The 27,482-nt window shown below is 54.5% G+C and overlaps 1 protein-coding gene across 2 annotated transcripts in view; it reads left to right on the forward strand.

Annotated features, from left to right (window-relative positions):
- The window catches only part of prorp (protein only RNase P catalytic subunit), a 120,194-nt gene that overhangs the window by 84,243 nt on the left and 8,469 nt on the right, over window positions 1-27,482 (forward strand). The window contains exons 5-7 of one of the 2 annotated variants that reach the window (XR_010975713.1): window positions 16,160-16,308; window positions 23,260-23,455; window positions 24,542-24,846. Coding sequence is in view for 1 of the 2 variants with exons in the window: in XM_068039268.1 (XP_067895369.1) it covers window positions 16,160-16,308; window positions 23,260-23,455 (345 nt within the window). In the remaining variant the exon portion in view is untranslated. The remainder of the gene's footprint in view (window positions 1-16,159; window positions 16,309-23,259; window positions 23,456-24,541; window positions 24,847-27,482) is intronic. The other variant, XM_068039268.1, reaches the window with a different exon arrangement.

Genomic DNA, 27,482 nt, shown 5'->3' on the forward strand with positions numbered 1-27,482 from the left:
CCCCCTCTCTGGCGCTCTCTCTCTCTCTCTCCCCCCTCTCTGGCGCTCTCTCTCTCTCTCTCTCTCCCTCTCTGGCGCGCTCCCTCTCTCTCTCTCCCTCTCTGGCGCTCTCTCTCTCTCCTCTCTGGCGCTCTCTCTCTCTCTCTCTCTCCCTCTCTGGTGCTCTCTCTCTCCCTCTCTGGTGCTCTCTCTCTCCCTCTCTGGCGCTCTCTCTCTCTCTCTCCCTCTCTGGCGCTCTCTCTCTCTCTCTGGCGCTCTCTCGCTCGCTCTCTCTCTCTCTCTCTCCCCGCTCTCATCGCTCTCGCTCTCTCTCTCCCTCTCTGGCGCTCTCTCTCTCTCTCCTCTCCCTCTCTGGCGCTCTCTCTCTCTCTCTCCCTCTCTGGTGCTCTCTCTCTCTCTCTGGCGCTCTCTCGCTCGCTCTCTCTCTCTCTCTCTCCCGCTCTCTCGCTCTCGCTCTCTCTCTCCCTCTCTGGCGCTCTCTCTCTCTCTCTCTCCCTCTCTGGCGCTCTCTCTCTCTCTCTCTCTCCCTCTCTGGCGCTCTCTCTCTCTCTCTCTCTCCCTCTCTGGCGCTCTCTCTCTCTCTCTCTCTCCCTCTCTGGCGCTCTCTCTCTCTCTCTGGCGCTCTCTCGCTCGCTCTCTCTCTCTCTCTCTCCCGCTCTCTCGCTCTCTCTCTCCCTCTCTGGCGCTCTCTCTCTCTCTCCCTCTCCCTCTCTGGCGCTCTCTCTCTCTCTCCCTCTCCCTCTCTGGCGCTCTCTCTCTCTCTCTGGTGCTCTCTCTCTCCCTCTCTGGCGCTCTCTCTCTCTCTCTGGCGCTCTCTCGCTCTCTCTCTCTCTCTCTCTCTCTCCCTCTCTGGCGCTCTCTCTCTCTCTCTCTCCCTCTCTGGCGCTCTCTCTCTCTCTCTCTCTCCCTCTCTGGCGCTCTCTCTCTCTCTCTCTCTCCCTCTCTGGCGCTCTCTCTCTCTTTCTCTCCCTCTCTGGCGCTCTCTCTCTCTTTCTCGCCGTCTCTGGCGCTCTCTCTCTCTCTCTCTCCCTCTCTGGCGCGCTCTCTCTCTCTCCCTCTGGCGCGCTCTCTCTCTCTCTCTCTCCCTCTGTGGCGCTCTCTCTCTCTCTCTCTCTCCCTCTGTGGCGCTCTCTCTCTCTCTCTCTCTCCCTCTGTGGCGCTCTCTCTCTCTCTCTCCCCCTCTCTGGCGCTCTCTCTCTCTCTCTCCCCCTCTCTGGCGCTCTCTCTCTCTCTCTCCCCCTCTCTGGCGCTCTCTCTCTCTCTCTCCCCCTCTCTGGCGCTCTCTCTCTCTCTCTCGTCCCCTCTCTGGCGCGCTCTCTCTCTCTCTCTCCCTCTCTGGCGCCTCTCTCTCTCTCTCTCTCTCCCTCTCTGGCGCTCTCTCTCTCTCTCTCTCTCCCTCTCTGGTGCTCTCTCTCTCCCTCTCTGGTGCTCTCTCTCTCCCTCTCTGGCGCTCTCTCTCTCTCTCTCCCTCTCTGGCGCTCTCTCTCTCTCTCTGGCGCTCTCTCGCTCGCTCTCTCTCTCTCTCTCCCGCTCTCTCGCTCTATCTCTCCCTCTCTGGCGCTCTCTCTCTCTCTCCCTCTCCCTCTGGCGCTCTCTCTCTCTCTCTCCCTCTCTCGGTGCTCTCTCTCTCTCTCTGGCGCTCTCTCGCTCGCTCTCTCTCTCTCTCTCTCCCGCTCTCCTCGCTCTCGCTCTCTCTCTCCCTCTCTGGCGCTCTCTCTCTCTCTCTCTCCCTCTCTGGCGCTCTCTCTCTCTCTCTCTCTCCCTCTCTGGCGCTCTCTCTCTCTCTCTCTCTCCCTCTCTGGCGCTCTCTCGCTCGCTCTCTCTCTCTCTCTCTCCCGCTCTCTCGCTCTCGCTCTCTCTCTCCCTCTCTGGCGCTCTCTCTCTCTCTCCCTCTCTGGCACTCTCTCTCTCTCTCTGGTGCTCTCTCTCTCCCTCTCTGGCGCTCTCTCTCTCTCTCTCACTCTCTGGCGCTCTCTCTCTCTCTCTGGGCGCTCTCTCTCCTCTCTCTCTCTCCCGCTCTCTCGCTCTCGCTCTCTCTCTCTCTCTCTCTCCCTCTCTGGCGCTCTCTCTCTCTCTCTCTCTCCCGCTCTCTCTCTCCCGCTCGCGCTCTCGCTCTCTCTCTCCCGCTCGAGCTCTCGCTCTCTCTCTCCCGCTCGCGCTCTCGCTCTCTCTCTCTCTCCCTCTCTCTCTCTCTCCCTCTCTGGCGCTCTCTCTCTCTCTCTCCCCCGTTCTCGCTCTCTCTCCCGCTCGTGCTCTCGCTCTCTCTCTCCCGCTCGCGCTCTCGCTCTCTCTCTCCCCGCTCGCGCTCTCGCTCTCTCTCTCCCGCTCGCGCTCTCGCTCTCTCCCTCTGGCGCTCGCGCTCTCTCTCTCCCTCTCTGGCGCTTTCTCTCTCTCTCCCTCTCTGGCGCTCTCTCTCTCTCTTTCCCCCTCTCTGGTGCTCTCTCTCTCTCTCTCTCCCTCTCTGGTGCTCTCTCTCTCTCTCCCTCTCTTGCGCTCTCTCTCTCTCTCCCTCTGGCGCTCTCTCGCTCTCTCTCTCTCCAGCTCTCGCTCTCTTTCTCCCGCTCGCGCGCTCTCTCTCTCTCTCCCGCTCGCGCGCTCTCTCTCTTTCTCCCGCTCGCTCGCTCTCTCTCTTTCCCCCGCCGCGCTCGCTCGCACACTCGCTCGCGCTCTCCCCATATCACGCTCTCCCCATATCACGCTCTCCCCATATCGCGCTCTCCCCATATCGCGCTCTCCCCATATCGCGCTCTCCCCATATCGCGCTCTTCCCCATATCGCGCTCTCCCCATATCGCGCTCTCCCCATATCGCGCTCTCCCCCATATCGCGCTCTCCCCATATCGCGCTCTCCCCATTTCGCGCTCTCCCCATTTCGCGCTCTCCCCATTTCGCGCTCTCCCCATTTCGCGCTCTCCCCATTTCGCGCTCTCCCCATTTCGCGCTCTCCCCATTTCGCGCTCTCCCCATTTCGCGCTCTCCCCATTTCGCGCTCTCCCCATTTCGCGCTCTCCCCCATTTCGCGCTCTCCCATTTCGCGCTCTCCCCATTTCGCGCTCTCCCCATTTCGCGCTCTCCCCATTTCGCGCTCTCCCCATTTCGCGCTCTCCCCATTTCGCGCTCTCCCCATTTCGCGCTCTCCCCATTTCGCGCTCTCCCCCTTTCGCGCTCTCCCCCTTTCGCGCTCTCCCCCTTTCGCGCTCTCCCCCTTTCGCGCTCTCACCCCTTTCGCGCTCTCCCCCTTTCGCGCTCTCCCCCTTTCGCGCTCTCCCCCTTTCGCGCTCTCCCCCTTTCGCGCTCTCCCCCTTTCGCGCTCTCCCCCTTTCGCGCTCTCCCCCTCTCGCGCTCTCCCCCTCTCGCGCTCTCCCCCTCTCCCGCTCTCCCCCCTCTCGCCCTCTCCCGCTCTCACCCCTCTCCCGCCTCTCAGCCCTCTCCCGCTCTCGCCCTCTCCCGCTCTCGCCCTCTCTCGCGCTCGCTCTCAGCGCTCGCTCTCAGCGCTCGCTCTCGCGCTCGCTCTCGCGCTCGCTCTCGCGCTCGCTCTCGCGCTCGCGCTCGCTCTCGCGCTCTCTCTCGCGCTCTCTCTCGCGATCTCTCTCGCGATCTCTCTCCTCGCTCGCTCTCGCTCGCTCTCGCTCGCTCTCGCTCTCGCTCTCTCTCTCGCTCTCTCTCTCGCTCGCTCTCACTCGCTCGCTCTCCCGCTCTCGCTCGCTCTCCCGCTCTCGCTCTCTCCCGCTCTCGCTCTCTCCCGCTCTCGCTCTCTCCCGCTCTCGCTCTCTCCCGCTCTCGCTCTCTCCCGCTCTCGGCCCGCTCTCGCTCCTCGCTCTCTCCCGCTCTCGCCCTCTCTGGCGCTCTCTCCCTCTCTGGCGCTCTCTCTCCCTCTCTGGCGCTCTCTCTCCCTCTCTGGCGCTCTCTCTCCCTCTCTGGCGCTCTCTCTCCCTCTCTGGCCTCCCCTGGCTCTCTCTCTCTCTCCCTCTCTGGCGCTCTCTCTCTCTCTCTCTCCCTCTCTGGCGCGCTCTCTCTCTCTCTCTCTCTCCCTCTGTGGCGCTCTCTCTCTCTCTCTCTCTCTCCCTCTCTGGCGCTCTCTCTCTCTCTCTCCCCCTCTCTGGCGCTCTCTCTCTCTCTCTCCCTCTCTGGCGCTCTCTCTCTCTCTCTCTCCCTCTCTGGCGCTCTCTCTCTCTCTCTCTCTCCCTCTCTGGCGCTCTCTCTCTCTCTCTCTCTCCCTCTCTGGCACTCTCTCTCTCTCTCTCTCTCACTCCCTCTCTGGCGCTCTCTCTCTCTCTCCCTCTCTGGTGCTCTCTCTCTCCCTCTCTGGCGCTCTCTCTCTCCCTCTCTGGCGCTCTCTCTCTCTCTCTCTGGCGCTCTCTCTCTCTGGCGCTCTCTCGCTCGCTCTCTCTCTCTCTCTCTCTCCCGCTCTCTCGCTCTCGCTCTCCTCTCTCCCTCTCTGGCGCTCTCTCTCTCTCTCCCTCTCCCTCTCTGGCGCTCTCTCTCTCTCTGGTGCTCTCTCTCTCTCTCTGGTGCTCTCTCTCTCCCTCTCTGGCGCTCTCTCTCTCTCACTCTCTGGCGCTCTCTCTCTCTCTCTGGCGCTCTCCTCGCTCTCTCTCTCTCTCTCTCTCTCTCTCCCTCTCTGGCGCTCTCTCTCTCTCTCTCTCTCCCTCTCTGGCGCTCTCTCTCTCTCTCTCTCTCTCCCTCTCTGGCGCTCTCTCTCTCTCTCTCTCTCTCTCCCTCTCTGGCGCTCTCTCTCTCTTTCTCTCCCTCTCTGGCGCTCTCTCTCTCTTTCTCGCCGTCTCTGGCGCTCTCTCTCTCTCTCTCTCCCTCTCTGGCGCGCTCTCTCTCTCTCCCTCTGGCGCGCTCTCTCTCTCTCTCTCTCTCCCTCTGTGGCGCTCTCTCTCTCTCTCTCTCTCTCTCTCTCTCTCTCCCTCTGTGGCGCTCTCTCTCTCTCTCCTCCCCTCTCTGGCGCTCTCTCTCTCTCTCTCCCCCTCTCTGGCGCTCTCTCTCTCTCTCTCCCCCTCTCTGGCGCTCTCTCTCTCTCTCTCCCCCCTCTCTGGCGCTCTCTCTCTCTCTCTCTCCCTCTCTGGCGCGCTCTCTCTCTCTCTCTCCCTCTCTGGCGCTCTCTCTCTCTCTCTCTCTCTCCCTCCTGTCTGGCGCTCTCTCTCTCTCTCTCTCTCCCTCTCTGGTGCTCTCTCTCTCCCTCTCTGGTGCTCTCTCTCTCCCTCTCTGGCTCTCTCTCTCTCTCTCTCCCTCTCTGGCGCTCTCTCTCTCTCTCTGGCGCTCTCTCGCTCGCTCTCTCTCTCTCTCTCTCCCGCTCTCTCGCTCTCGCTCTCTCTCTCCCTCTCTGGCGCTCTCTCTCTCTCTCCCTCTCCCTCTCTGGCGCTCTCTCTCTCTCTCTCCCTCTCTGGTGCTCTCTCTCTCTCTCTGGCGCTCTCTCGCTCGCTCTCTCTCTCTCTCTCTCCCGCTCTCTCGCTCTCGCTCTCTCTCTCCCTCTCTGGCGCTCTCTCTCTCTCTCTCTCCCTCTCTGGCGCTCTCTCTCTCTCTCTCTCTCCCTCTCTGGCGCTCTCTCTCTCTCTCTCTCTCCCTCTCTGGCGCTCTCTCTCTCTCTCTGGCGCTCTCTCGCTCGCTCTCTCTCTCTCTCTCTCCCGCTCTCTCGCTCTCTCTCTCTCCCTCTCTGGCGCTCTCTCTCTCTCTCCCTCTCCCTCTCTGGCGCTCTCTCTCTCTCTCCCTCTCCCTCTCTGGCGCTCTCTCTCTCTCTCTGGTGCTCTCTCTCTCCCTCTCTGGCGCTCTCTCTCTCTCTCTGGCGCTCTCTCGCTCTCTCTCTCTCTCTCTCTCTCTCCCTCTCTGGCGCTCTCTCTCTCCCTCTCTGGCGCTCTCTCTCTCTCTCTCTCTCCCTCTCTGGCGCTCTCTCTCTCTCTCTCTCTCCCTCTCTGGCGCTCTCTCTCTCTTTCCTCTCCCTCTCTGGCGCTCTCTCTCTCTTTCTCGCCGTCTCTGGCGCTCTCTCTCTCTCTCTCTCCCTCTCTGGCGCGCTCTCTCTCTCTCCCTCTGGCGCGCTCTCTCTCTCTCTCTCTCTCCCTCTGGCGCGCTCTCTCTCTCTCTCTCTCTCCCTCTGTGGCGCTCTCTCTCTCCTCTCTCTCTCCCTCTGTGGCGCTCTCTCTCTCTCTCTCTCTCCCTCTGTGGCGCTCCTCTCTCTCTCTCTCCCCCTCTCTGGCGCTCTCTCTCTCTCTCTCCCCTCTCTGGCCGCTCTCTCTCTCTCTCTCCCCCTCTCTGGCGCTCTCTCTCTCTCTCTCTCCCTCTCTGGCGCGCTCTCTCTCTCTCTCTCCCTCTCTGGCGCTCTCTCTCTCTCTCTCTCTCCCTCTCTGGCGCTCTCTCTCTCTCTCTCTCTCCCTCTCTGGTGCTCTCTCTCTCCCTCTCTGGTGCTCTCTCTCTCCCTCTCTGGCGCTCTCTCTCTCTCTCTCCCTCTCTGGCGCTCTCTCTCTCTCTCTGGCGCTCTCTCGCTCGCTCTCTCTCTCTCTCTCTCTCCCGCTCTCTCGCTCTATCTCTCCCTCTCTGGCGCTCTCTCTCTCTCTCCCTCTCCCTCTGGCGCTCTCTCTCTCTCTCTCCCTCTCTGGTGCTCTCTCTCTCTCTCTGGCGCTCTCTCGCTCGCTCTCTCTCTCTCTCTCTCCCGCTCTCTCGCTCTCGCTCTCTCTCTCCCTCTCTGGCGCTCTCTCTCTCTCTCTCTCCCTCTCTGGCGCTCTCTCTCTCTCTCTCTCTCCCTCTCTGGCGCTCTCTCTCTCTCTCTCTCTCCCTCTCTGGCGCTCTCTCTCTCTCTCTGGCGCTCTCTCGCTCGCTCTCTCTCTCTCTCTCTCCCGCTCTCTCGCTCTCGCTCTCTCTCTCCCCTCTCTGGCGCTCTCTCTCTCTCTCCCTCTCTGGCACTCTCTCTCTCTCTCTGGTGCTCTCTCTCTCCCTCTCTGGCGCTCTCTCTCTCTCTCACTCTCTGGCGCTCTCTCTCTCTCTCTGGCGCTCTCTCTCTCTCTCTCTCTCCCGCTCTCTCGCTCTCGCTCTCTCTCTCTCTCTCTCTCCCTCTCTGGCGCTCTCTCGCTCGCTCTCTCTCTCTCTCTCTCCCGCTCTCTCTCTCCCGCTCGCGCTCTCGCTCTCTCTCTCCCGCTCGCGCTCTCGCTCTCTCTCTCCCGCTCGCGCTCTCGCTCTCTCTCTCCCGCTCGCGCTCTCGCTCTCTCTCTCTCTCCCTCTCTCTCTCTCTCCCTCTCTGGCGCTCTCTCTCTCTCTCTCCCCCGTTCTCGCTCTCTCTCCCGCTCGTGCTCTCGCTCTCTCTCTCCCGCTCGTGCTCTCGCTCTCTCTCTCCCGCTCGCGCTCTCGCTCTCTCTCTCCCGCTCGCGCTCTCGCTCTCTCTCTCCCGCTCGCGCTCTCGCTCTCTCCCTCTGGCGCTCGCGCTCTCTCTCTCCCTCTCTGGCGCTTTCTCTCTCTCTCCCTCTCTGGCGCTCTCTCTCTCTCTTTCCCCCTCTCTGGTGCTCTCTCTCTCTCTCTCTCCCTCTCTGGTGCTCTCTCTCTCTCTCCCTCTCTTGCACTCTCTCTCTCTCTCCCTCTGGCGCTCTCTCGCTCTCTCTCTCTCCAGCTCTCGCTCTCTTTCTCCCGCTCGCGCGCTCTCTCTCTCTCTCCCGCTCGCGCGCTCTCTCTCTTTCTCCCGCTCGCTCGCTCTCTCTCTTTCCCCCGCTCGCGCTCGCTCGCACACTCGCTCGCGCTCTCCCCATATCACGCTCTCCCCATATCACGCTCTCCCCATATCGCGCTCTCCCCATTTCGCGCTCTCCCCATTTCGCGCTCTCCCCATTTCGCGCTCTCCCCATTTCGCGCTCTCCCCATTTCGCGCTCTCCCCATTTCGCGCTCTCCCCATTTCGCGCTCTCCCCATTTCGCGCTCTCCCCATTTCGCGCTCTCCCCATTTCGCGCTCTCCCCATTTCGCGCTCTCCCCATTTCGCGCTCTCCCCATTTCGCGCTCTCCCCATTTCGCGCTCTCCCCATTTCGCGCTCTCCCCATTTCGCGCTCTCCCCATTTCGCGCTCTCCCCATTTCGCGCTCTCCCCATTTCGCGCTCTCCCCCTTTCGCGCTCTCCCCCTTTCGCGCTCTCCCCCTTTCGCGCTCTCCCCCTTTCGCGCTCTCCCCCTTTCGCGCTCTCCCCCTTTCGCGCTCTCCCCCTTTCGCGCTCTCCCCCTTTCGCGCTCTCCCCCTTTCGCGCTCTCCCCCTTTCGCGCTCTCCCCCTCTCGCGCTCTCCCCCTCTCGCGCTCTCCCCCTCTCCCGCTCTCCCCCTCTCGCGCTCTCCCCCTCTCCCGCTCTCCCCCTCTCCCGCTCTCCCCCTCTCCCGCTCTCGCCCTCTCCCGCTCCCGCCCTCGCCCTCTCCCGCCCTCGCCCTCTCCCGCTCTCGCCCTCTCTCGCGCTCGCTCTCGCGCTCGCTCTCGCGCTCGCTCTCGCGCTCGCTCTCGCGCTCGCTCTCGCGCTCGCTCTCGCGCTCGCTCTCGCGCTCTCTCTCGCGCTCTCTCTCGCGATCTCTCTCGCGATCTCTCTCTCGCTCGCTCTCGCTCTCGCTCTCTCTCTCGCTCTCTCTCTCGCTCGCTCTCTCGCTCGCTCTCCCGCTCTCGCTCGCTCTCCCGCTCTCGCTCTCTCTCCCGCTCTCGCTCTCTCTCCCGCTCTCGCTCTCTCCCGCTCTCGCTCTCTCCCGCTCTCGCTCTCTCCCGCTCTCGCCCTCTCTGGCGCTCTCTCCCTCTCTGGCGCTCTCTCTCCCTCTCTGGCGCTCTCTCTCCCTCTCTGGCGCTCTCTCTCCCTCTCTGGCGCTCTCTCTCTCTCTCTCCCTCTCTGGCGCTCTCTCTCTCTCTCTCTCCCTCTCTGGCGCGCTCTCTCTCTCTCTCTCTCTCCCTCTGTGGCGCTCTCTCTCTCTCTCTCTCTCTCCCTCTCTGGCGCTCTCTCTCTCTCTCTCCCCCTCTCTGGCGCTCTCTCTCTCTCTCTCCCTCTCTGGCGCTCTCTCTCTCTCTCTCTCCCTCTCTGGCGCTCTCTCTCTCTCTCTCTCTCCCTCTCTGGCGCTCTCTCTCTCTCTCTCTCTCCCTCTCTGGCACTCTCTCTCTCTCTCTCACTCCCTCTCTGGCGCTCTCTCTCTCTCTCCCTCTCTGGTGCTCTCTCTCTCCCTCTCTGGCGCTCTCTCTCTCCCTCTCTGGCGCTCTCTCTCTCCCTCTCTGGCGCTCTCTCTCTCTCTCTCTGGCGCTCTCTCTCTCTGGCTCTCTCTCGCTCGCTCTCTCTCTCTCTCTCTCTCCCGCTCTCTCGCTCTCGCTCTCTCTCTCCCTCTCTGGCGCTCTCTCTCTCTCTCCCTCTCCCTCTCTGGCGCTCTCTCTCTCTCTCTGGTGCTCTCTCTCTCCCTCTCTGGCGCTCTCTCTCTCTCACTCTCTGGCGCTCTCTCTCTCTCTCTGGCGCTCTCTCGCTCTCTCTCTCTCTCTCTCTCTCTCCCTCTCTGGCGCTCTCTCTCTCTCTCTCTCTCCCTCTCTGGCGCTCTCTCTCTCTCTCTCTCTCTCTCCCTCTCTGGCGCTCTCTCTCTCTTTCTCTCCCTCTCTGGCGCTCTCTCTCTCTTTCTCGCCGTCTCTGGCGCTCTCTCTCTCTCTCTCTCCCTCTCTGGCGCGCTCTCTCTCTCTCCCTCTGGCGCGCTCTCTCTCTCTCTCTCTCTCCCTCTGTGGCGCTCTCTCTCTCTCTCTCTCTCTCTCTCTCTCTCTCCCTCTGTGGCGCTCTCTCTCTCTCTCTCCCCCTCTCTGGCGCTCTCTCTCTCTCTCTCCCCCTCTCTGGCGCTCTCTCTCTCTCTCTCCCCCTCTCTGGCGCTCTCTCTCTCTCTCTCCCCCTCTCTGGCGCTCTCTCTCTCTCTCTCTCCCTCTCTGGCGCGCTCTCTCTCTCTCTCTCCCTCTCTGGCGCTCTCTCTCTCTCTCTCTCTCCCTCTCTGGCGCTCTCTCTCTCTCTCTCTCTCCCTCTCTGGTGCTCTCTCTCTCCCTCTCTGGTGCTCTCTCTCTCCCTCTCTGGCTCTCTCTCTCTCTCTCTCTCTCCCTCTCTGGCGCTCTCTCTCTCTCTCTCTCTCTCTCCCGCTCTCTCGCTCTCTCTCTCCCTCTCTGGCGCTCTCTCTCTCTCTCCCTCTCCCTCTCTGGCGCTCTCTCTCTCTCTCTCCCTCTCTGGTGCTCTCTCTCTCTCTCTGGCGCTCTCTCGCTCGCTCTCTCTCTCTCTCTCTCCCGCTCTCTCGCTCTCGCTCTCTCTCTCCCTCTCTGGCGCTCTCTCTCTCTCTCTCTCCCTCTCTGGCGCTCTCTCTCTCTCTCTCTCTCCCTCTCTGGCGCTCTCTCTCTCTCTCTCTCTCCCTCTCTGGCGCTCTCTCTCTCTCTCTGGCGCTCTCTCGCTCGCTCTCTCTCTCTCTCTCTCCCGCTCTCTCGCTCTCGCTCTCTCTCTCCCTCTCTGGCGCTCTCTCTCTCTCTCCCTCTCCCTCTCTGGCGCTCTCTCTCTCTCTCTGGTGCTCTCTCTCTCCCTCTCTGGCGCTCTCTCTCTCTCTCTCACTCTCTGGCGCTCTCTCTCTCTCTCTGGCGCTCTCTCTCTCTCTCTCTCTCTCTCCCCCGCTCTCTCGCTCTCGCTCTCTCTCTCTCTCTCTCTCTCCCTCTCTGGCGCTCTCTCGCTCGCTCTCTCTCTCTCTCTCTCCCGCTCTCTCTCTCCCACTTGCGCTCTCGCTCTCTCTCTCCCGCTCGCGCTCTCGCTCTCTCTCTCCCGCTCGCGCTCTCGCTCTCTCTCTCCCGCTCGCGCTCTCGCTCTCTCTCTCCCGCTTGCGCTCTCGCTCTCTCTCTCCCGCTCGCGCTCTCGCTCTCTCTCTCTCTCCCTCTCTCTCTCTCTCCCTCTCTGGCGCTCTCTCTCTCTCTCTCCCCCGTTCTCGCTCTCTCTCCCGCTCGTGCTCTCGCTCTCTCTCTCCCACTCGTGCTCTCGCTCTCTCTCTCCCGCTCGTGCTCTCGCTCTCTCTCTCCCGCTCGCGCTCTCGCTCTCTCTCTCCCGCTCGCGCTCTCGCTCTCTCTCTCCCGCTCGCGCTCTCGCTCTCTCTCTCCCGCTCGCGCTCTCGCTCTCTCCCTCTGGCGCTCGCGCTCTCTCTCTCCCTCTCTGGCGCTTTCTCTCTCTCTCCCTCTCTGGCGCTCTCTCTCTCTCTTTCCCCCTCTCTGGTGCTCTCTCTCTCTCTCTCTCCCTCTCTGGTGCTCTCTCTCTCTCTCCCTCTCTTGCGCTCTCTCTCTCTCTCCCTCTGGCGCTCTCTCGCTCTCTCTCTCTCCAGCTCTCGCTCTCTTTCTCCCGCTCGCGCGCTCTCTCTCTCCCTCCCGCTCACGCGCTCTCTCTCTTTCTCCCGCTCGCTCGCTCTCGCTCGCACACTCGCTCGCGCTCTCCCCATATCACGCTCTCCCCATATCGCGCTCTCCCCATATCGCGCTCTCCCCATATCGCGCTCTCCCCATATCGCGCTCTCCCCATATCGCGCTCTCCCCATATCGCGCTCTCCCCATATCGCGCTCTCCCCATATCGCGCTCTCCCCATATCGCGCTCTCCCCATATCGCGCTCTCCCCATATCGCGCTCTCCCCATATCGCGCTCTCCCCATATCGCGCTCTCCCCATATCGCGCTCTCCCCATATCGCGCTCTCCCCATATCGCGCTCTCCCCATATCGCGCTCTCCCCATATCGCGCTCTCCCCATATCGCGCTCTCCCCATATCGCGCTCTCCCCATATCGCGCTCTCCCCATATCGCGCTCTCCCCATATCGCGCTCTCCCCATATCGCGCTCTCCCCATATCGCGCTCTCCCCATATCGCGCTCTCCCCATATCGCGCTCTCCCCATATCGCGCTCTCCCCATATCGCGCTCTCCCCATTTCGCGCTCTCCCCATTTCGCGCTCTCCCCATTTCGCGCTCTCCCCATTTCGCGCTCTCCCCATTTCGCGCTCTCCCCATTTCGCGCTCTCCCCATTTCGCGCTCTCCCCATTTCGCGCTCTCCCCATTTCGCGCTCTCCCCATTTCGCGCTCTCCCCATTTCGCGCTCTCCCCATTTCGCGCTCTCCCCATTTCGCGCTCTCCCCATTTCGCGCTCTCCCCATTTCGCGCTCTCCCCATTTCGCGCTCTCCCCATTTCGCGCTCTCCCCATTTCGCGCTCTCCCCATTTCGCGCGCTCCCCATTTCGCGCTCTCCCCATTTCGCGCTCTCCCCATTTCGCGCTCTCCCCATTTCGCGCTCTCCCCATTTCGCGCTCTCCCCATTTCGCGCTCTCCCCATTTCGCGCTCTCCCCATTTCGCGCTCTCCCCATTTCGCGCTCTCCCCATTTCGCGCTCTCCCCATTTCGCGCTCTCCCCATTTCGCGCTCTCCCCATTTCGCGCTCTCCCCATTTCGCGCTCTCCCCATTTCGCCCTCTCGCGCTCTCGCGCTCTCCCCCTCTCGCGCTCTCCCCCTCTCGCGCTCTCCCCCTCTCGCGCTCTCCCCCTCTCGCGCTCTCCCCCTCTCGCGCTCTCCCCCTCTCGCGCTCTCCCCCTCTCCCGCTCTCCCCCTCTCCCGCTCTCCCCCTCTCCCGCTCTCGCCCTCTCCCGCTCTCGCCCTCTCCCGCTCTCGCCCTCTCCCGCTCTCGCCCTCTCCCGCTCTCGCCCTCTCTTGCGCTCGCTCTCGCGCTCTCTCTCGCGATCTCTCTCGCGATCTCTCTCTCGCTTGCTCTCGCTCTCTCGCTCGCTCTCTCTCTCGCTCGCTCTCCCGCTCTCGCTCTCTCCCGCTCTCGCTCTCTCCCGCTCTCGCTCTCTCCCGCTCTCGCTCTCTCCCGCTCTCGCTCTCTCCCGCTCTCGCTCTCTCCCGCTCTCGCTCTCTCCCGCTCTCGCCCGCTCTCGCTCTCGCTCTCTCCCGCTCTCGCCCTCTCTGGCGCTCTCTCGCCCTCTCTGGCGCTCTCTCGCCCTCTCTGGCGCTCTCTCTCCCTCTCTGGCGCTCTCTCTCCCTCTCTGGCGCTCTCTCTCCCTCTCTCTCTCTCTCCCTCTCTGGCGCTCTCTCTCCCTCTCTGGCGCTCTCTCTCCCCCTCTCGCGCTCTCCCCCTCTCCCGCTCTCCCCCTCTCCCGCTCTCCCCCTCTCCCGCTCTCGCCCTCTCCCGCTCTCGCCCTCTCCCGCTCTCGCCCTCTCCCGCTCTCGCCCTCTCCCGCTCTCGCCCTCTCTTGCGCTCGCTCTCGCGCTCGCTCTCGCGCTCGCTCTCGCGCTCGCTCTCGCGCTCGCTCTCGCGCTCGCTCTCGCGCTCGCTCTCGCGCTCGCTCTCGCGCTCGCTCTCGCGCTCTCTCTCGCGCTCTCTCTCGCGATCTCTCTCGCGATCTCTCTCGCGATCTCTCTCTCGCTCGCTCTCGCTCTCTCGCTCGCTCTCTCTCTCGCTCGCTCTCTCTCTCGCTCGCTCTCCTGCTCTCGCTCTCTCCCGCTCTCGCTCTCTCCCGCTCTCGCTCTCTCCCGCTCTCGCCCGCTCTCGCTCTCGCTCTCTCCCGCTCTCGCCCTCTCTGGCGCTCTCTCGCCCTCTCTGGCGCTCTCTCTCCCTCTCTGGCGCTCTCTCTCCCTCTCTGGCGCTCTCTCTCCCTCTCTGGCGCTCTCTCTCCCTCTCTGGCGCTCTCTCTCTCTCTCTCCCTCTCTGGCGCTCTCTCTCTCTCTCTCTCTCCCTCTGTGGCGCTCTCTCTCTCTCTCTCTCTCTCCCTCTCTGGCGCTCTCTCTCTCTCTCTCTCCCTCTCTGGTGCTCTCTCTCTCCCTCTCTGGCGCTCTCTCTCTCCCTCTCTGGCGCTCTCTCTCTCTCTCTCTGGCGCTCTCTCTCTCTCTCTGGCGCTCTCTCGCTCGCTCTCTCTCTCTCTCTCTCTCCCGCTCTCTCGCTCTCGCTCTCTCTCTCCCTCTCTGGCGCTCTCTCTCTCTCTCCCTCTCTGGCGCTCTCTCGCTCGCTCTCTCTCTCTCTCTCTCCCGCTCTCTCTCTCCCACTTGTGCTCTCGCTCTCTCTCTCCCGCTCGCGCTCTCGCTCTCTCTCTCTCTCCCTCTCTGGCGCTCTCTCTCTCTCTCTCCCCCGTTCTCGCTCTCTCTCCCGCTCGTGCTCTCGCTCTCTCTCTCCCACTCGTGCTCTCGCTCTCTCTCTCCCGCTCGCGCTCTCGCTCTCTCTCTCCCGCTCGCGCTCTCGCTGTCTCTCTCCCGCTCGCGCTCTCGCTGTCTCTCTCCCGCTCGCGCTCTCGCTGTCTCTCTCCCGCTCGCGCTCTCGCTGTCTCTCTCCCGCTCGCGCTCTCGCTGTCTCTCTCCCGCTCGCGCTCTCGCTGTCTCTCTCCCGCTCGCGCTCTCGCTGTCTCTCTCCCGCTCGCGCTCTCGCTGTCTCTCTCCCGCTCGCGCTCTCGCTGTCTCTCTCCCGCTCGCGCTCTCGCTGTCTCTCTCCCGCTCGCGCTCTCGCTGTCTCTCTCCCGCTCGCGCTCTCGCTGTCTCTCTCCCGCTCGCGCTCTCGCTGTCTCTCTCCCGCTCGCGCTCTCGCTGTCTCTCTCCCGCTCGCGCTCTCGCTGTCTCTCTCCCGCTCGCGCTCTCGCTGTCTCTCTCCCGCTCGCGCTCTCGCTGTCTCTCTCCCGCTCGCGCTCTCGCTGTCTCTCTCCCGCTCGCGCTCTCGCTGTCTCTCTCCCGCTCGCGCTCTCGCTGTCTCTCTCCCGCTCGCGCTCTCGCTGTCTCTCTCCCGCTCGCGCTCTCGCTGTCTCTCTCCCGCTCGCGCTCTCGCTGTCTCTCTCCCGCTCGCGCTCTCGCTGTCTCTCTCCCGCTCGCGCTCTCGCTGTCTCTCTCCCGCTCGCGCTCTCGCTCTCTCTCTCCAGCTCGCTCTCTCTCTCCCGCTCGCGCTCTCGCTCTCTCTCTCCAGCTCGCTCTCTCTCTCCCGCTCGCGCTCTCGCTCTCTCTCTCCCGCTCGCGCTCTCGCTCTCTCTCTCCCGCTCGCGCTCTCGCTCTCTCTCTCCCGCTCGCGCTCTCGCTCTCTCTCTCCCGCTCGCGCTCTCGCTCTCTCTCTCCCGCTCGCGCTCTCGCTCTCTCTCTCCCGCTCGCGCTCTCGCTCTCTCTCTCCCGCTCGCGCTCTCGCTCTCTCTCTCCCGCTCGCGCTCTCGCTCTCTCCCTCTGGCGCTCGCGCTCTCTCTCTCCCTCTCTGGCGCTTTCTCTCTCTCTCCCTCTCTGGCGCTCTCTCTCTCTCTCTCCCCCTCTCTGGTGCTCTCTCTCTCTCTCTCTCCCTCTCTGGTGCTCTCTCTCTCTCTCCCTCTCTGGCGCTCTCTCTCTCTCTCCCTCTGGCGCTCTCTCGCTCTCTCTCTCTCTCTCTCCCGCTCTCTCTCTCCCGCTTGCGCTCTCGCTCTCTCTCTCCCGCTTGCGCTCTCTCTCTCTCTCTCTCTCTCTCTCTCCCGCTCTCGCTCTCTCTCTCTCGCGCTCTCGCTCTCTCTCTCCCGCTCGCGCTCTCGCTCTCTCCCTCTGGCGCTTGCGCTCTCGCTCTCTCCCGCTCGCGCTCTCGCTCTCTCCCTCTGGCGCTCGCGCTCTCTCTCTCCCGCTCGTGCTCTCGCTCTCTCTCTCCCACTCGCGCTCTCGCTCTCTCTCTCCCACTCGCGCTCTCGCTCTCTCTCTCCCACTCGCGCTCTCGCTCTCTCTCTCCCACTCGCGCTCTCGCTCTCTCCCGCTCGCGCTCTCTCTCTCTTTAAGAATTAGTGGGAAGGGTGGGGCATTAGTGCAGAACCCCACAACTGCCCTGATTAATCGAGTTCCATACTGCAAAGTAATAAGCTCATGCATTCCCCCTCCCAAAAAGAAAATTATTAAGGCCAGTTATATTGTCCTACTAATGTCTTGGCTGAGATAAGTTAACTCAGTACAGGCTAAAACTTTTGTGTGATGAAGATTTTAATAGTGTTATATGAAGAAGAGCATAGCTGATACCATTAGCAGTATAAGCACTTGGCATTCAGTGCTTTCCAAATGTCATCTTTGCCAGTTTCAGAATGTATTGCAAAAGTGCCCAGATCATCGTTGCTTCCTTATCAAAAGAAGAAAAAATAATTTTACATCTGTAATGGGGATTCATAACACCTTGTGTATTAAATAGCAAACTATAACTTAACAATTTGCAACATGTTTTTCAATACAGCTTCTTGAGGTAGTTTCTCACCTTGCACAACAAAACCTGCGTGTCCTTGTCCTTGGACGCAAGCACATGCTAAGAGGAACGCGCAGCTGGGACAAAGGTCATATGACTGCCTTACAGACCTATGCTGATTGCTTCTTTACAGCAAATATGTAAGTCAAAGAGGATGTCTCATAATAACAATAACACTCAAGAAAATGCTTTCATTGCCTTTTTTTTAAAAAATGAATAGCTGTAACATACGAACATATGAAAAGAAGGGAAAAGAACAATAATTGGGTCCATCAGGCCTACCTCATCTACACATGATACAGCTACAGATAGCATAGACCCACTGTCCTGGGAGAGGAAATAAATCACAAAAACCACAGCCAATTCAGGAAATACTGTAGGAAATTCCTGTCCAACTCCCTAAGGCATCGAGTAAAGCTCCAGGCGATTGCACAACCTATAGGTCATCATAATTGCAACTAACCAGCAATTTGTTCTCTATAACTAGAAAATTACTTTTCACTCAGAAACTTGTCAAGTTCCATTTTCAAGAATGTCAGTGAATCCATGCCCACTATATGTTTCCCAAGATGATGACTCTGCAAGGAATAAAACTTCTTGGCATCTAACCTAACTGCCTATAAATTTTATGTAATCAAGTTCTACCATTCCTCTTTAATTCAAATTACCTATCAAAGAGGACTGGGTTATTTGAGATGGATAGGGAAGGTAGAACTAGAGGGCACACATATATAAAAAGCCTGTTATGTACCTTTATAAGCCTGCATTTAACTAAAGTAAATAATCCTAACTCTGCCACCCTATCTTCAAAACTAAGAGCTCTAAGGTTAGGTGTAATTTTAGTCACCCTCCTTCTCTGGAACCTCAGTATCCTTTACAATATGTTGGGACCAAATTAGGACCTAAAACTCCAAATGCAGAGAAACAAAAGCCTTACAAAGCTTACTTCTAATGCTGTTCATTTTACACTCTGTGGTCCTAGCTGTAGAACCTAAAACCCTATTGGCTTTCCCATATAGCCATCCGTTACTGCTTGTGCTCCTTTTAACGAGTGATCAGCTATAACGCAGGTGTGTTTCTTGATCAGTTATCCTTAATAAATACTCAGCATGGTATTAACATATCTGGAGTTTCCTATCCCCAAATGCATAATGTTATATTTGTCCATGTGTTGGCCAGCAACCTATTGATTTAATCTAAATTACAGTTTGCATTTATGCTAATTTAAGGACAGTTCCATTTATGCCATCCTATGAATCAATGCTGATGATAATGAGCAGCATCAGCCTCAACACGGAGTCTGGCGGAACTCTATCCTTGACCAGGCCACATTCAAATCACTTGCAATGTTGACAACCCTCTAGCTACAAGATTTCAACCAATTATTTCCACCTAACTGCATAATCAGTGTAATTTTCCATAAATCTAACATCGCTAGTGAAAATTTTGCCCTCCTGAAATTGGGTATTAACGTTATATTGTCAGCAGCATTAACTTGGCCTGACTAACTGAAATCTAAAGATTCAGTGATCACCTTTGCTAGATGTTGCCCACACCAAGATCAATATTGGCTCAGTATCATTAATGGCTCAGAGTTCTCGCTCAGCAGTGAACGACTGGATTTCGTCATTCATCTTTTATACAGTTGCCCACAGACTACTTGCGGACTTTCAACGGAGATTTCTAACCAGTCAGCGTCAATGTGGTGCCCTTTACAGGGATCTGTGGTACGGATTGGGATCTGTAAACAAGGCAAGCAACAGAAATGCTCTTCAACCATTCAGATAGAAGTGTCTTCACTGAGCCATGCAGTCGAAATGAGGAAGTAAAAAATAGGAAGTGTAAATTGCATTCAAATCACATACAGGAAGTGAAATAAAAATTGGGAAATACATATGATATTAAGGGAGAGAGAAAAGAGACAAACAGAAAAATTATCTTTTTTTAAATCTGCAACATGAATTTTCTTCTGAGGGCATGAGAGTCTACACTTGTAAAATTAATTTTTCAGGGCCAGTGGGATTGTTCAGCAGTAATTATCACTTTTGCCATTGAAAAACTCACTCACTCCTAAATGAACCAGCCCTAACATTTTTTTAAGTTATTTTTTAGTTGGCTGTAGTGCAGAACTAATGGGAAAGTAGCTCAGGTTCACGACATTACAGTGACTTCAGTGCTGAGTCTATCGCCAAGGACTGAAACAACGCTCTTGGTGGAAGAGCAGGTCTCTGACAGCAACTTCTGGATTTCCATGTTTACTTGTGCATGTGCAGACGTCAGAAGTTGCTGTCAAATTTATCGGCAAGCAACATCCAGGCAATTAAATATTAAATGGGGGTATGGTAGCATAATGGTTTTGTTACTGGGCTAATAATCTAAAGGCCTGGACTAATGATTCAGAGACATGAGTTCAAATCCTACCATGGCAGCTAAGGAATTTAAATTCAATTAATTAAATAATACCTGAAATAAAAAAATTTGTGTCAGTAATGGTGACAATGAAACGATCAAATTGTTGTAAGAATTCATTTGGTTCACTAATATCCTTTAAGAAAGAAAATCTGCCATCCTTATCCAGTCTGGCTTGCATGTGACTCCAGCCCTACAGCAACTGCTCTCTGAAATGACCGAACAAGCCATTCAATTATATTCAAGAAGGTACACCACCTTCTCGAGTGGTTAAGGATGGGCAATAAATGCTAACTTTACCAGTGATGCCCAGAATATGTGAATGAATTTTTTTTTAAATTAGTAAACTGTCCCGTCTAGTACTTTCCTTAACACGCTCAATAAGGAAATAGTTGTTAACAGCATTGATAGATAATTCTGTCTTCCCACCCTCTGAGCTTGACATTCCATTATCACACCAGATACTGGATAGAAAGTGACAATCTCCAACAACAAAAGAATCATGTCTGATCTTGTATTCTGATTAGAGTTGCTTGTCTTTCTCAAAGTGTTGCTCTAGAGGCCTATAACTGATGACAATCAGCTCCCTCCTGAAACCCAATATTTCCATCTTTATTTCAATTGTGTCCTCTTTTACAAATAAAATGACATCTTTTTTGTGGCCAACCTATTCTTGTAAATCTCTTCTACTCTTTCAACTGCATTTAAGATCCATCATCATCCAGCTGATTTTCAGCGATATCTGTAATATCTTTTTTTCATGGAAGTTTATGCTTGTAATTTATTTCTAATACTTCTAGCATTAACATATAAACATTTCAAAGAATTCTATACATGCCTATATGATTCACCTTAAGTATTGTTCCCCATTATTGAAATTCATATTGTTTTTTATAATTACCAGCAGCTGCTATCCATTCTCCCAACTAGATTAAATTCCTTTCATTGACATTTTCTACATTCAGAGACAGCTTACAGCTCCCAACAAATTCAAATGAACGCAATTTCCCCACAAAAGCTATTATGTTGTAAAATTCTACAATTCTATGAAAAATGGTAATATCTTCACTTTTTTAAAAAGTAAGTCCCGAGGTTGACTTCTTAGTGGTACACTTGTGGGAAGTCCCTAGCTTAACTTCCTAATTGAAAACTTCTGCAATTCTTACAAGTAATCAAGTAATGGATCACTTGTTTACGTTATAATGGTGAATGACTTTAAGCCCTGAATACATACCTGCATATTTTAGATAAATGTATCTTTATCAAGAAAGCCCCCAGCGATTTAACATCCGCAGCACTTAAAGCAGCCAGAAGTACTGCACAAAGAACAGCTAGGCGTTGCGCACACGACTACTGGCAACACCTATGCAGTCATATTCAGCTGGCCTCAGACACCGGAAACATCAGAGGAATGTATGATGGCATGAAGAGAGCTCTTGGGCCAACCATCAAGAAGATCACCCCCCTCAAATCTAAATCGGGGGACATAATCACTGACCAACGCAAACAGATGGACCGCTGGGTTGAGCACTACCTAGAACTGTACTCCAGGGAGAATGCTGTCACTGAGACTGCCCTCAATGCAGCCCAGCCTCTACCAGTCATGGATGAGCTGGACATACAGCCAACCAAATCGGAACTCAGTGATGCCATTGATTCCCTAGCCAGCGGAAAAGCCCCTGGGAAGGACAGCATTACCCCTGAAATAATCAAGAGTGCCAAGCCTGCTATACTCTCAGCACTACATGAACTGCTATGCCTGTGCTGGGACGAGGGAGCAGTACCCCAGGACATGCGCGATGCCAACATCATCACCCTCTATAAAAACAAAGGTGACCGCGGTGACTGCAACAACTACCGTGGAATCTCCCTGCTCAGCATAGTGGGGAAAGTCTTTGCTCGAGTCGCTCTGAACAGGCTCCAGAAGCTGGCCGAGCGCGTCTACCCTGAGGCACAGTGTGGCTTTCGTGCAGAGAGATCGACTATTGACATGCTGTTCTCCCTTCGTCAGATACAGGAGAAATGCCGTGAACAACAGATGCCCCTCTACATTGCTTTCATTGATCTCACCAAAGCCTTTGACCTCGTCAGCAGATGTGGTCTCTTCAGACTACTAGAAAAGATCGGATGTCCACCAAAGCTACTAAGTATCATCACCTCATTCCATGACAATATGAAAGGCACAATTCAACATGGTGGCTCCTCATCAGAGCCCTTTCCTATCCTGAGTGGTGTGAAACAGGGCTGTGTTCTCGCACCCACACTTTTTGGGATTTTCTTCTCCCTGCTGCTTTCACATGCGTTCAAATCCTCTGAAGAAGGAATTTTCCTCCACACAAGATCAGGGGGCAGGTTGTTCAACCTTGCCCGTCTAAGAGCGAAGTCCAAAGTACGGAAAGTCCTCATCAGAGAACTCCTCTTTGCTGACGATGCTGCTTTAACATCTCACACTGAAGAATGCCTGCAGAGTCTCATCGACAGGTTTGCGTCTGCCTGCAATGAATTTGGCCTAACCATCAGCCTCAAGAAAACGAACATCATGGGGCAGGATGTCAGAAATGCTCCATCCATCAATATTGGCGACCACGCTCTGGAAGTGGTTCAAGAGTTCACCTACCTAGGCTCAACTATCACCAGTAACCTGTCTCTAGATGCAGAAATCAACAAGCGCATGGGTAAGGCTTCCACTGCTATGTCCAGACTGGCCAAGAGAGTGTGGGAAAATGGCGCACTGACACGGAACACAAAAGTCCGAGTGTATCAGGCCTGTGTCCTCAGTACCTTGCTCTACGGCAGCGAGGCCTGGACAACGTATGCCAGCCAAGAGCGACGTCTCAATTCATTCCATCTTCGCTGCCTTCGGAGAATACTTGGCATCAGGTGGCAGGACTATATCTCCAACACAGAAGTCCTTGAAGCGGCCAACACCCCCAGCTTATACACACTACTGAGTCAGCGGCGCTTGAGATGGCTTGGCCATGTGAGCCGCATGGAAGATGGCAGGATCCCCAAAGACACATTGTACAGCGAGCTCGCCACTGGTATCAGACCCACCGGCCGTCCATGTCTCCGTTATAAAGACGTCTGCAAACGCGACATGAAATCGTGTGACATTGATCACAAGTCGTGGGAGTCAGTTGCCAGCATTCGCCAGAGCTGGCGGGCAGCCATAAAGACAGGGCTAAATTGTGGCGAGTCGAAGAGACTTAGTAGTTGGCAGGAAAAAAGACAGAGGCGCAAGGGGAGAGCCAACTGTGCAACAGCCCCAACAAACAAATTTCTCTGCAGCACCTGTGGAAGAGCCTGTCACTCCAGAATTGGCCTTTATAGCCACTCCAGGCGCTGCTTCACAAACCACTGACCACCTCCAGGCGCGTATCCATTGTCTCTCGAGATAAGGAGGCCCAAAAGATCTTGGTCCACTAATAGTTGTTAATTGCCTCTCCCTCAGATAATGGATAATGCAAGAAAGGGAGATAAAATTGCAAATGTTTTTTATATATCGCTACTCAGGTTTTTTATTCTTATAATTTATACTATGTTGTGACAAATTTGGGTTTGCTGATCAGGTTTAGTGATGTCTGTCACACTCTTAAGCTGTATGGTTACCTACTTTTTTACATTTGACTCCAACTGCCTTGTATCTGCTAGGTGTTGTAGTGAGTCCCACAAGTGTTACCATAATCCATGTGATCTAGACTGGATCTTCATGTCTTAAACACATGTACACCTTTAATCTCTCCAAAGGCAGATCAAGTTAACGCTAGGTGACTTGTTTGGTTCGTTTTATACTCTGCTTTTTCCATGAAACTTATGGAACACTAAGTATGATCAAAGTTGCTTGGTGCAAACAGTTCAACTTCTGTTTGTGCATCATTCAATGATGAAGAACACAATTACATTAGTCCACATGGAGGTGCAGGGGAACTGTTTTAATGGAGAAATATAGATTTATTCTGAAATCTTTCCTGAAGATTATTTCTCCTTCACAGCTCTTCTGCTACTTTACTCCCTTTCAGCTGCCTTAGCTATATCTCTATGCTATCTGGCTGACCTTGGGTGTTTCCAATTTTAAAAAGCCTTGCTTCAAAGAATTGCAAGAATCAAATAAATTTGTAATACCAAGGTGCTAAATGCCTCCTGAATGACTGGACATTTCTGATATTTGGGATATATTTTGCCACTATTTGGGATGTGTGCAAAACAACTGCCCATCCTGTATTTAAATCCCCTCTCATCTGCTAATTGATGGCCAACCCAGTGATGGGACTGACTAGGTAATCCATCTCTTTTCAGGCAAGCTTTTGTCCAGATGCATATTAAAATCTCTTATGTCTAAATCCTTTTTGAGTGAATAAAATGACCACAAAATCCTGAGCCATGACAGTCATATGCAGCTATTTTATTTTTGTGTATAATTTCTATAAAACTAGATTGTTGCATACAGTGCCTCTAAGAGTTCAAATTAGTGTCTTAAATTTAGTGGTTTTTGGTATATTTCAGGGAGAGCAGAAATTTGCACAAAATCACATGACATGGGGAACGAAAATTGACGAGAAGTTGAAGAACCAACTAAATTTCTGTCTTAATTGCATTTTAATATACAGGAGTTGCCATTGCAAAGTTACTTGTGTGTATATTTGCATCTGTTGATTAATGATTTCTTCTTTCTCTTGATCTAGTTCTGAAGATGATCCTTTTCTGTTATATGCAACTATACATTCAGGCAATCATTGTAAATTCCTTAGTAGAGACCTCATGCGGGATCATAAAGCTTGTTTGTCTGACAAGAACACCCGAAGACTGTTCTTCAAGTGGCAGCGTGGACACCAGCTTGTGCTGGCAAGGTATAATCCAGGGCACAAGATGAAATTTGAGGTGAGAAGCACAGTTTGAACAGAATTTAGGAGTATAAAAAAATTCGTATAATCTTTCTATCGGAAAATACTACATGTATAGATTTTAGATTTAGAAAATAAAAATAAAAAAAATTTAGATTTCTGGGTTTTTGTGGAAGATTTTCACTACATACCCCACATTGCTTCATTGATTATTAATATCAGTCAAATCAGAATCTTACCTATCCGATTGAATTACCAAACAAATTTATACTCAAAGTACAAAATCACCTGCTGGAAATCTGAAAAAAAATACAGAAAATGCTGGAAATACTTGACAGGTCTGGCAGCTGTGGAGAGAGAAACAGAATTAACATTTTAGGTTGCTGACTTTTCGTCAGAACGGTCATCAGTTTGAAGCAGTTCATGAAAGAATGAAACAGGTAAACCAGTTGAATGAGTTCCTTTTGAAAAGCCTGCAAAGCAATACGAACTTACTAACATATGAATTAGGAGCAGGAGTAGGCCACTCGACCCCTTGAGCCTGCTCCACCATTCAATAAGGTCATGCCTGAACTGATTACTCCACATTTCCACCTACCCCTGATAACCTTTCACCCCTTTGCTTATCAAGAATCTATCTACCTCTGCCTTAAAAATATTCAAGTAATGGGTAGGGAGACCACTTAGCTTAGTAGCACTTTAATTCCTACTGGTTATATTATTTGAAATTACATAGGTATTCCTACCCACCAGGTTCATGTCTTGCCTGTGCATCTATTGGAGTTCAGTCAAAATCATAGCTAACTAAAATATAAACAAAATATTACAGATGCTGGAAAATGGAAACAAAAACAGGAAATGCTGGAGAACACTCAGTAATCGGGCAGTGTCTGTGGAGAGAGAAACAGAGTTAATGAGCTAAATTTTAATGCCCAAAAATAGGAGGGTTGAGATGGAGTCAGATGTTAAAATTTTTAAAATCTGAAACCTGCCTCCAAGCAGCTCAATTCTGGATTTAAAGAAGTTGGAACAACGGGCAGGCCACCAACCCCTTCCCACGAGGGGCATTGGAAATTTAAATATTCTAAGGAGACTAACAGCCTCAATTTAACCTGCTTTGCAGATCTTGAGAAACCCAGCACCTGAAGGGAGGTGAGGACAGCTACGCAGAGAAGTACAGCATTGCTTGTGAGCCAGAAGGAGCAGGAGTGCTACGCCAAGCCCCACTTGCACACAAAGACCCTCGGGATCAGGTTCTCCACCAGCCCCAGTGTTGGGAATTGGACCACCACCACCACCCCAGTTCAGGGTTTGGCGCGCCCCTCCCTCCCTGCGCTGCACAAGGATTGGCCCCCACCAACCCAGGTCCGCTCTGGAGACCTCTCTGCTCATCTGGAAACCAAGCCTGTCAGTCAGGCTGACATCAGGGTGAGGAACACTGACCACTGGGTTTCCTGTCCGAAATTCTGCATCTCCACCACCGCCCCACCACCCCCTGGCTTATGTAACTTGTCCCAGTTAATATCCAGGCCAGTGTTTACGGTTGACAACCTTTCATCAGACCTGAAATGTTAACTCACTCCACAGATGCTGCCTGAATGCTGAATGTTTCCCAGCTGTTTTTAATTTTGTAACTAGCTAAAATATTTCTGACACTCTTTGCTTTTAGAAGCTATTCAATGAAACTGCGGCAAAATAGCCTAAGCTATGTATAAATGTGCTAAGTGAGTTGAGTTTAATAGTCTGTAAAGTTAAGGTATGGCAGGGCAGCTCTGCTGAGTGGAATGTACAGCCTGTGGCATGTAGGAAGTCATGGATGCACCATGTGTCTTAGACAGACACATCTGCAGGAAGTGTCACCGGCTGCAGAAGCTGGAGCTCTGGGTTTCGGAACTCGAGCAGTGGCTAGAGGCACTGTTGTGCTTTCGCGAGGTGGAGGGCTACGTGGATAGCACATTTAGGGAGGTGGTCACACCGCAGGTTAGGAGCATGCAGGCAGATAGGAAATGGGTGACCACCAGGTACTCTAAGAGAACCAGGCAGGCAGAGCGGGAGTCCCCTGATATGACCTCACTCGCTAATCGATTTCCATTTTGGATACTGGTGAAGGTGATGGTTCCTCAGGGGAGTGCAGTCAGAGCCAAGTTTGTGGCACCACAGGTGGCTCAGCTGCACAGGAGGGAAGGAAGAAGAGTGGAAGAGCAGTAGTGATAGGGGATTCGTTAGTTAGGGGAACAGATATGCATTTCTGCAGCAGTATATGAGACTCCAGGATGGTGTGTTGCCTCCCTGGTGCCAAGGTCAAGGATGTCACGGAGCGGCTGTCGGACATTCTTCTGGGGGAGGGTGAACAGCCAGAGGTCGTGGTCCACGTTGGTACCAATGACATAGGTAAGTAGGGGGATGAGGTCCTGAAAGCAGATTTTAGGGAGCTAGGAAGGAGATTAAAAAGCAGTAATCTCAGGATTACTCCCAGTCCCATATGCCAGTGAGCAAAGGAATAGGAGAATTGAGCGATTGAACACGCGGCTGGAGAACTGGTGTAGGAGGGAGATTTCTGAGACATTGGAACCGGTTCTGGGGCAGATGGGACCTGTACAAGATGGATGGGTTGCACCTGAGCAGGACTGGGACGAATATCCTCGCAGGGAGATTTGCTAGTGCTGTTGGGGAGGGTTCAAACTAAATTGTCAGGCGGATGGGAACCTGAGAGGAAGCTCAGATTGGAGGGAAGCAAAACTGGTAACTTGTCAGGGGTGTGGGAACCAGGAGCAAGTATCAGAGAGAATACCAAGGTACACAGAATACTGGGGGAGATAGATAGCACAAGAGCAGGGAAATAGCAAGTTATTAGGTGGGGTCAGAGTAAGGGAGAAAGTAATAAAGTCTGAATCAGGGTTAATGTGCATGTATGTGAATACACGGAGTGTGGTTAATAAGAGTGGTGAGGTACAGGTGCAGATTGTCATGTGGAAATATGATGATGTGGCAATCACAGAGACCTGGCTCAAAGAAGGGCAAGACTGGGTGTTAAATATTCCTGGATACAAGGTGTTCAGGAAAGATAGGAAGGGGAAAAAAGGGGGTGGGGTGGCAGTATTGATTAAGGAGAGCATTGCAGTGCTGGAGAAAAAGGATGTCCCAGAGGGACAAAATAATTCAGGACAAAATCAATAGTCATGTAGACAAATGCGAGTTAATTAAGGAAAGCCAGCATGGATTTCTTAAGGGAAAATTATGTTGAATTAACTTGCTGGAGTTTTTTGAGGAGGTAACAGAGAGGGTTGATGAGGACAATGCTGTTCATGTGGTGTACATGGACTTTCAAAAGGCCTTTTGGCTAAGGAACAAAAAAGGTGCGGTTACATTGCTTGGTGTTGTCAAGAGGCCACCAGATAGTGGGAAGGACTTGGAGGAACAAATTTGCAAGGAAATTACAAAACTTATAGGATAGTTATAATGGGGGACTTTAATTATCCAAACATAGACTGCGATAATAGTAGTGTAAAGGGCAGTGAGGGGCAAGAGTTCCTAGAGTGTGTTCAGGAAAATTTTCTACAACAGTATGTTGCTAGTCCAACGAGAAAGGAGGCACTGCTAGACCTCTTGGGAATGAGGTGCGCCAAGTGGATCAAGTATCAGTAGGAGAGTATTTAGGGGATAGTGATCATTGTAACATAAGGTTTAGGCTGACTAAGGAAAAGGACAACGAGCAATCCAGGATAAGAATAATTAACTAGGGGAAGGCCAATTTCATTGGGGTAAGAATGGAGCTGGGGAGAATAAATTGGAGTCAAAAGCTGGCAGGGAAACCAGTAGATGAACAATGGGCTACCTTCACAGAAGCGATAGTTCAGGCACAGTTGAGGTATGTTGCCTCGGAGAGGAAAAGTAGGGCAAACAAACCCAGAGCTCCCTGGATGACAAAAGAGGTAGAGATTAAGATAAGGAAGAAAAAGTATGCTTATGACAGATGCCCGGTAGAATATACTATTGAGAACCAGGCTGAATATAGGAGGTCCAGAGGGGAAGTGAAAAAGCAAATAGGGGAAGCAAAGAGAGAG

Source organism: Heterodontus francisci, chromosome 9 (genome assembly GCF_036365525.1).
Source record: "Heterodontus francisci isolate sHetFra1 chromosome 9, sHetFra1.hap1, whole genome shotgun sequence".
Taxonomy (NCBI): Eukaryota; Metazoa; Chordata; class Chondrichthyes; order Heterodontiformes; family Heterodontidae; genus Heterodontus; species Heterodontus francisci.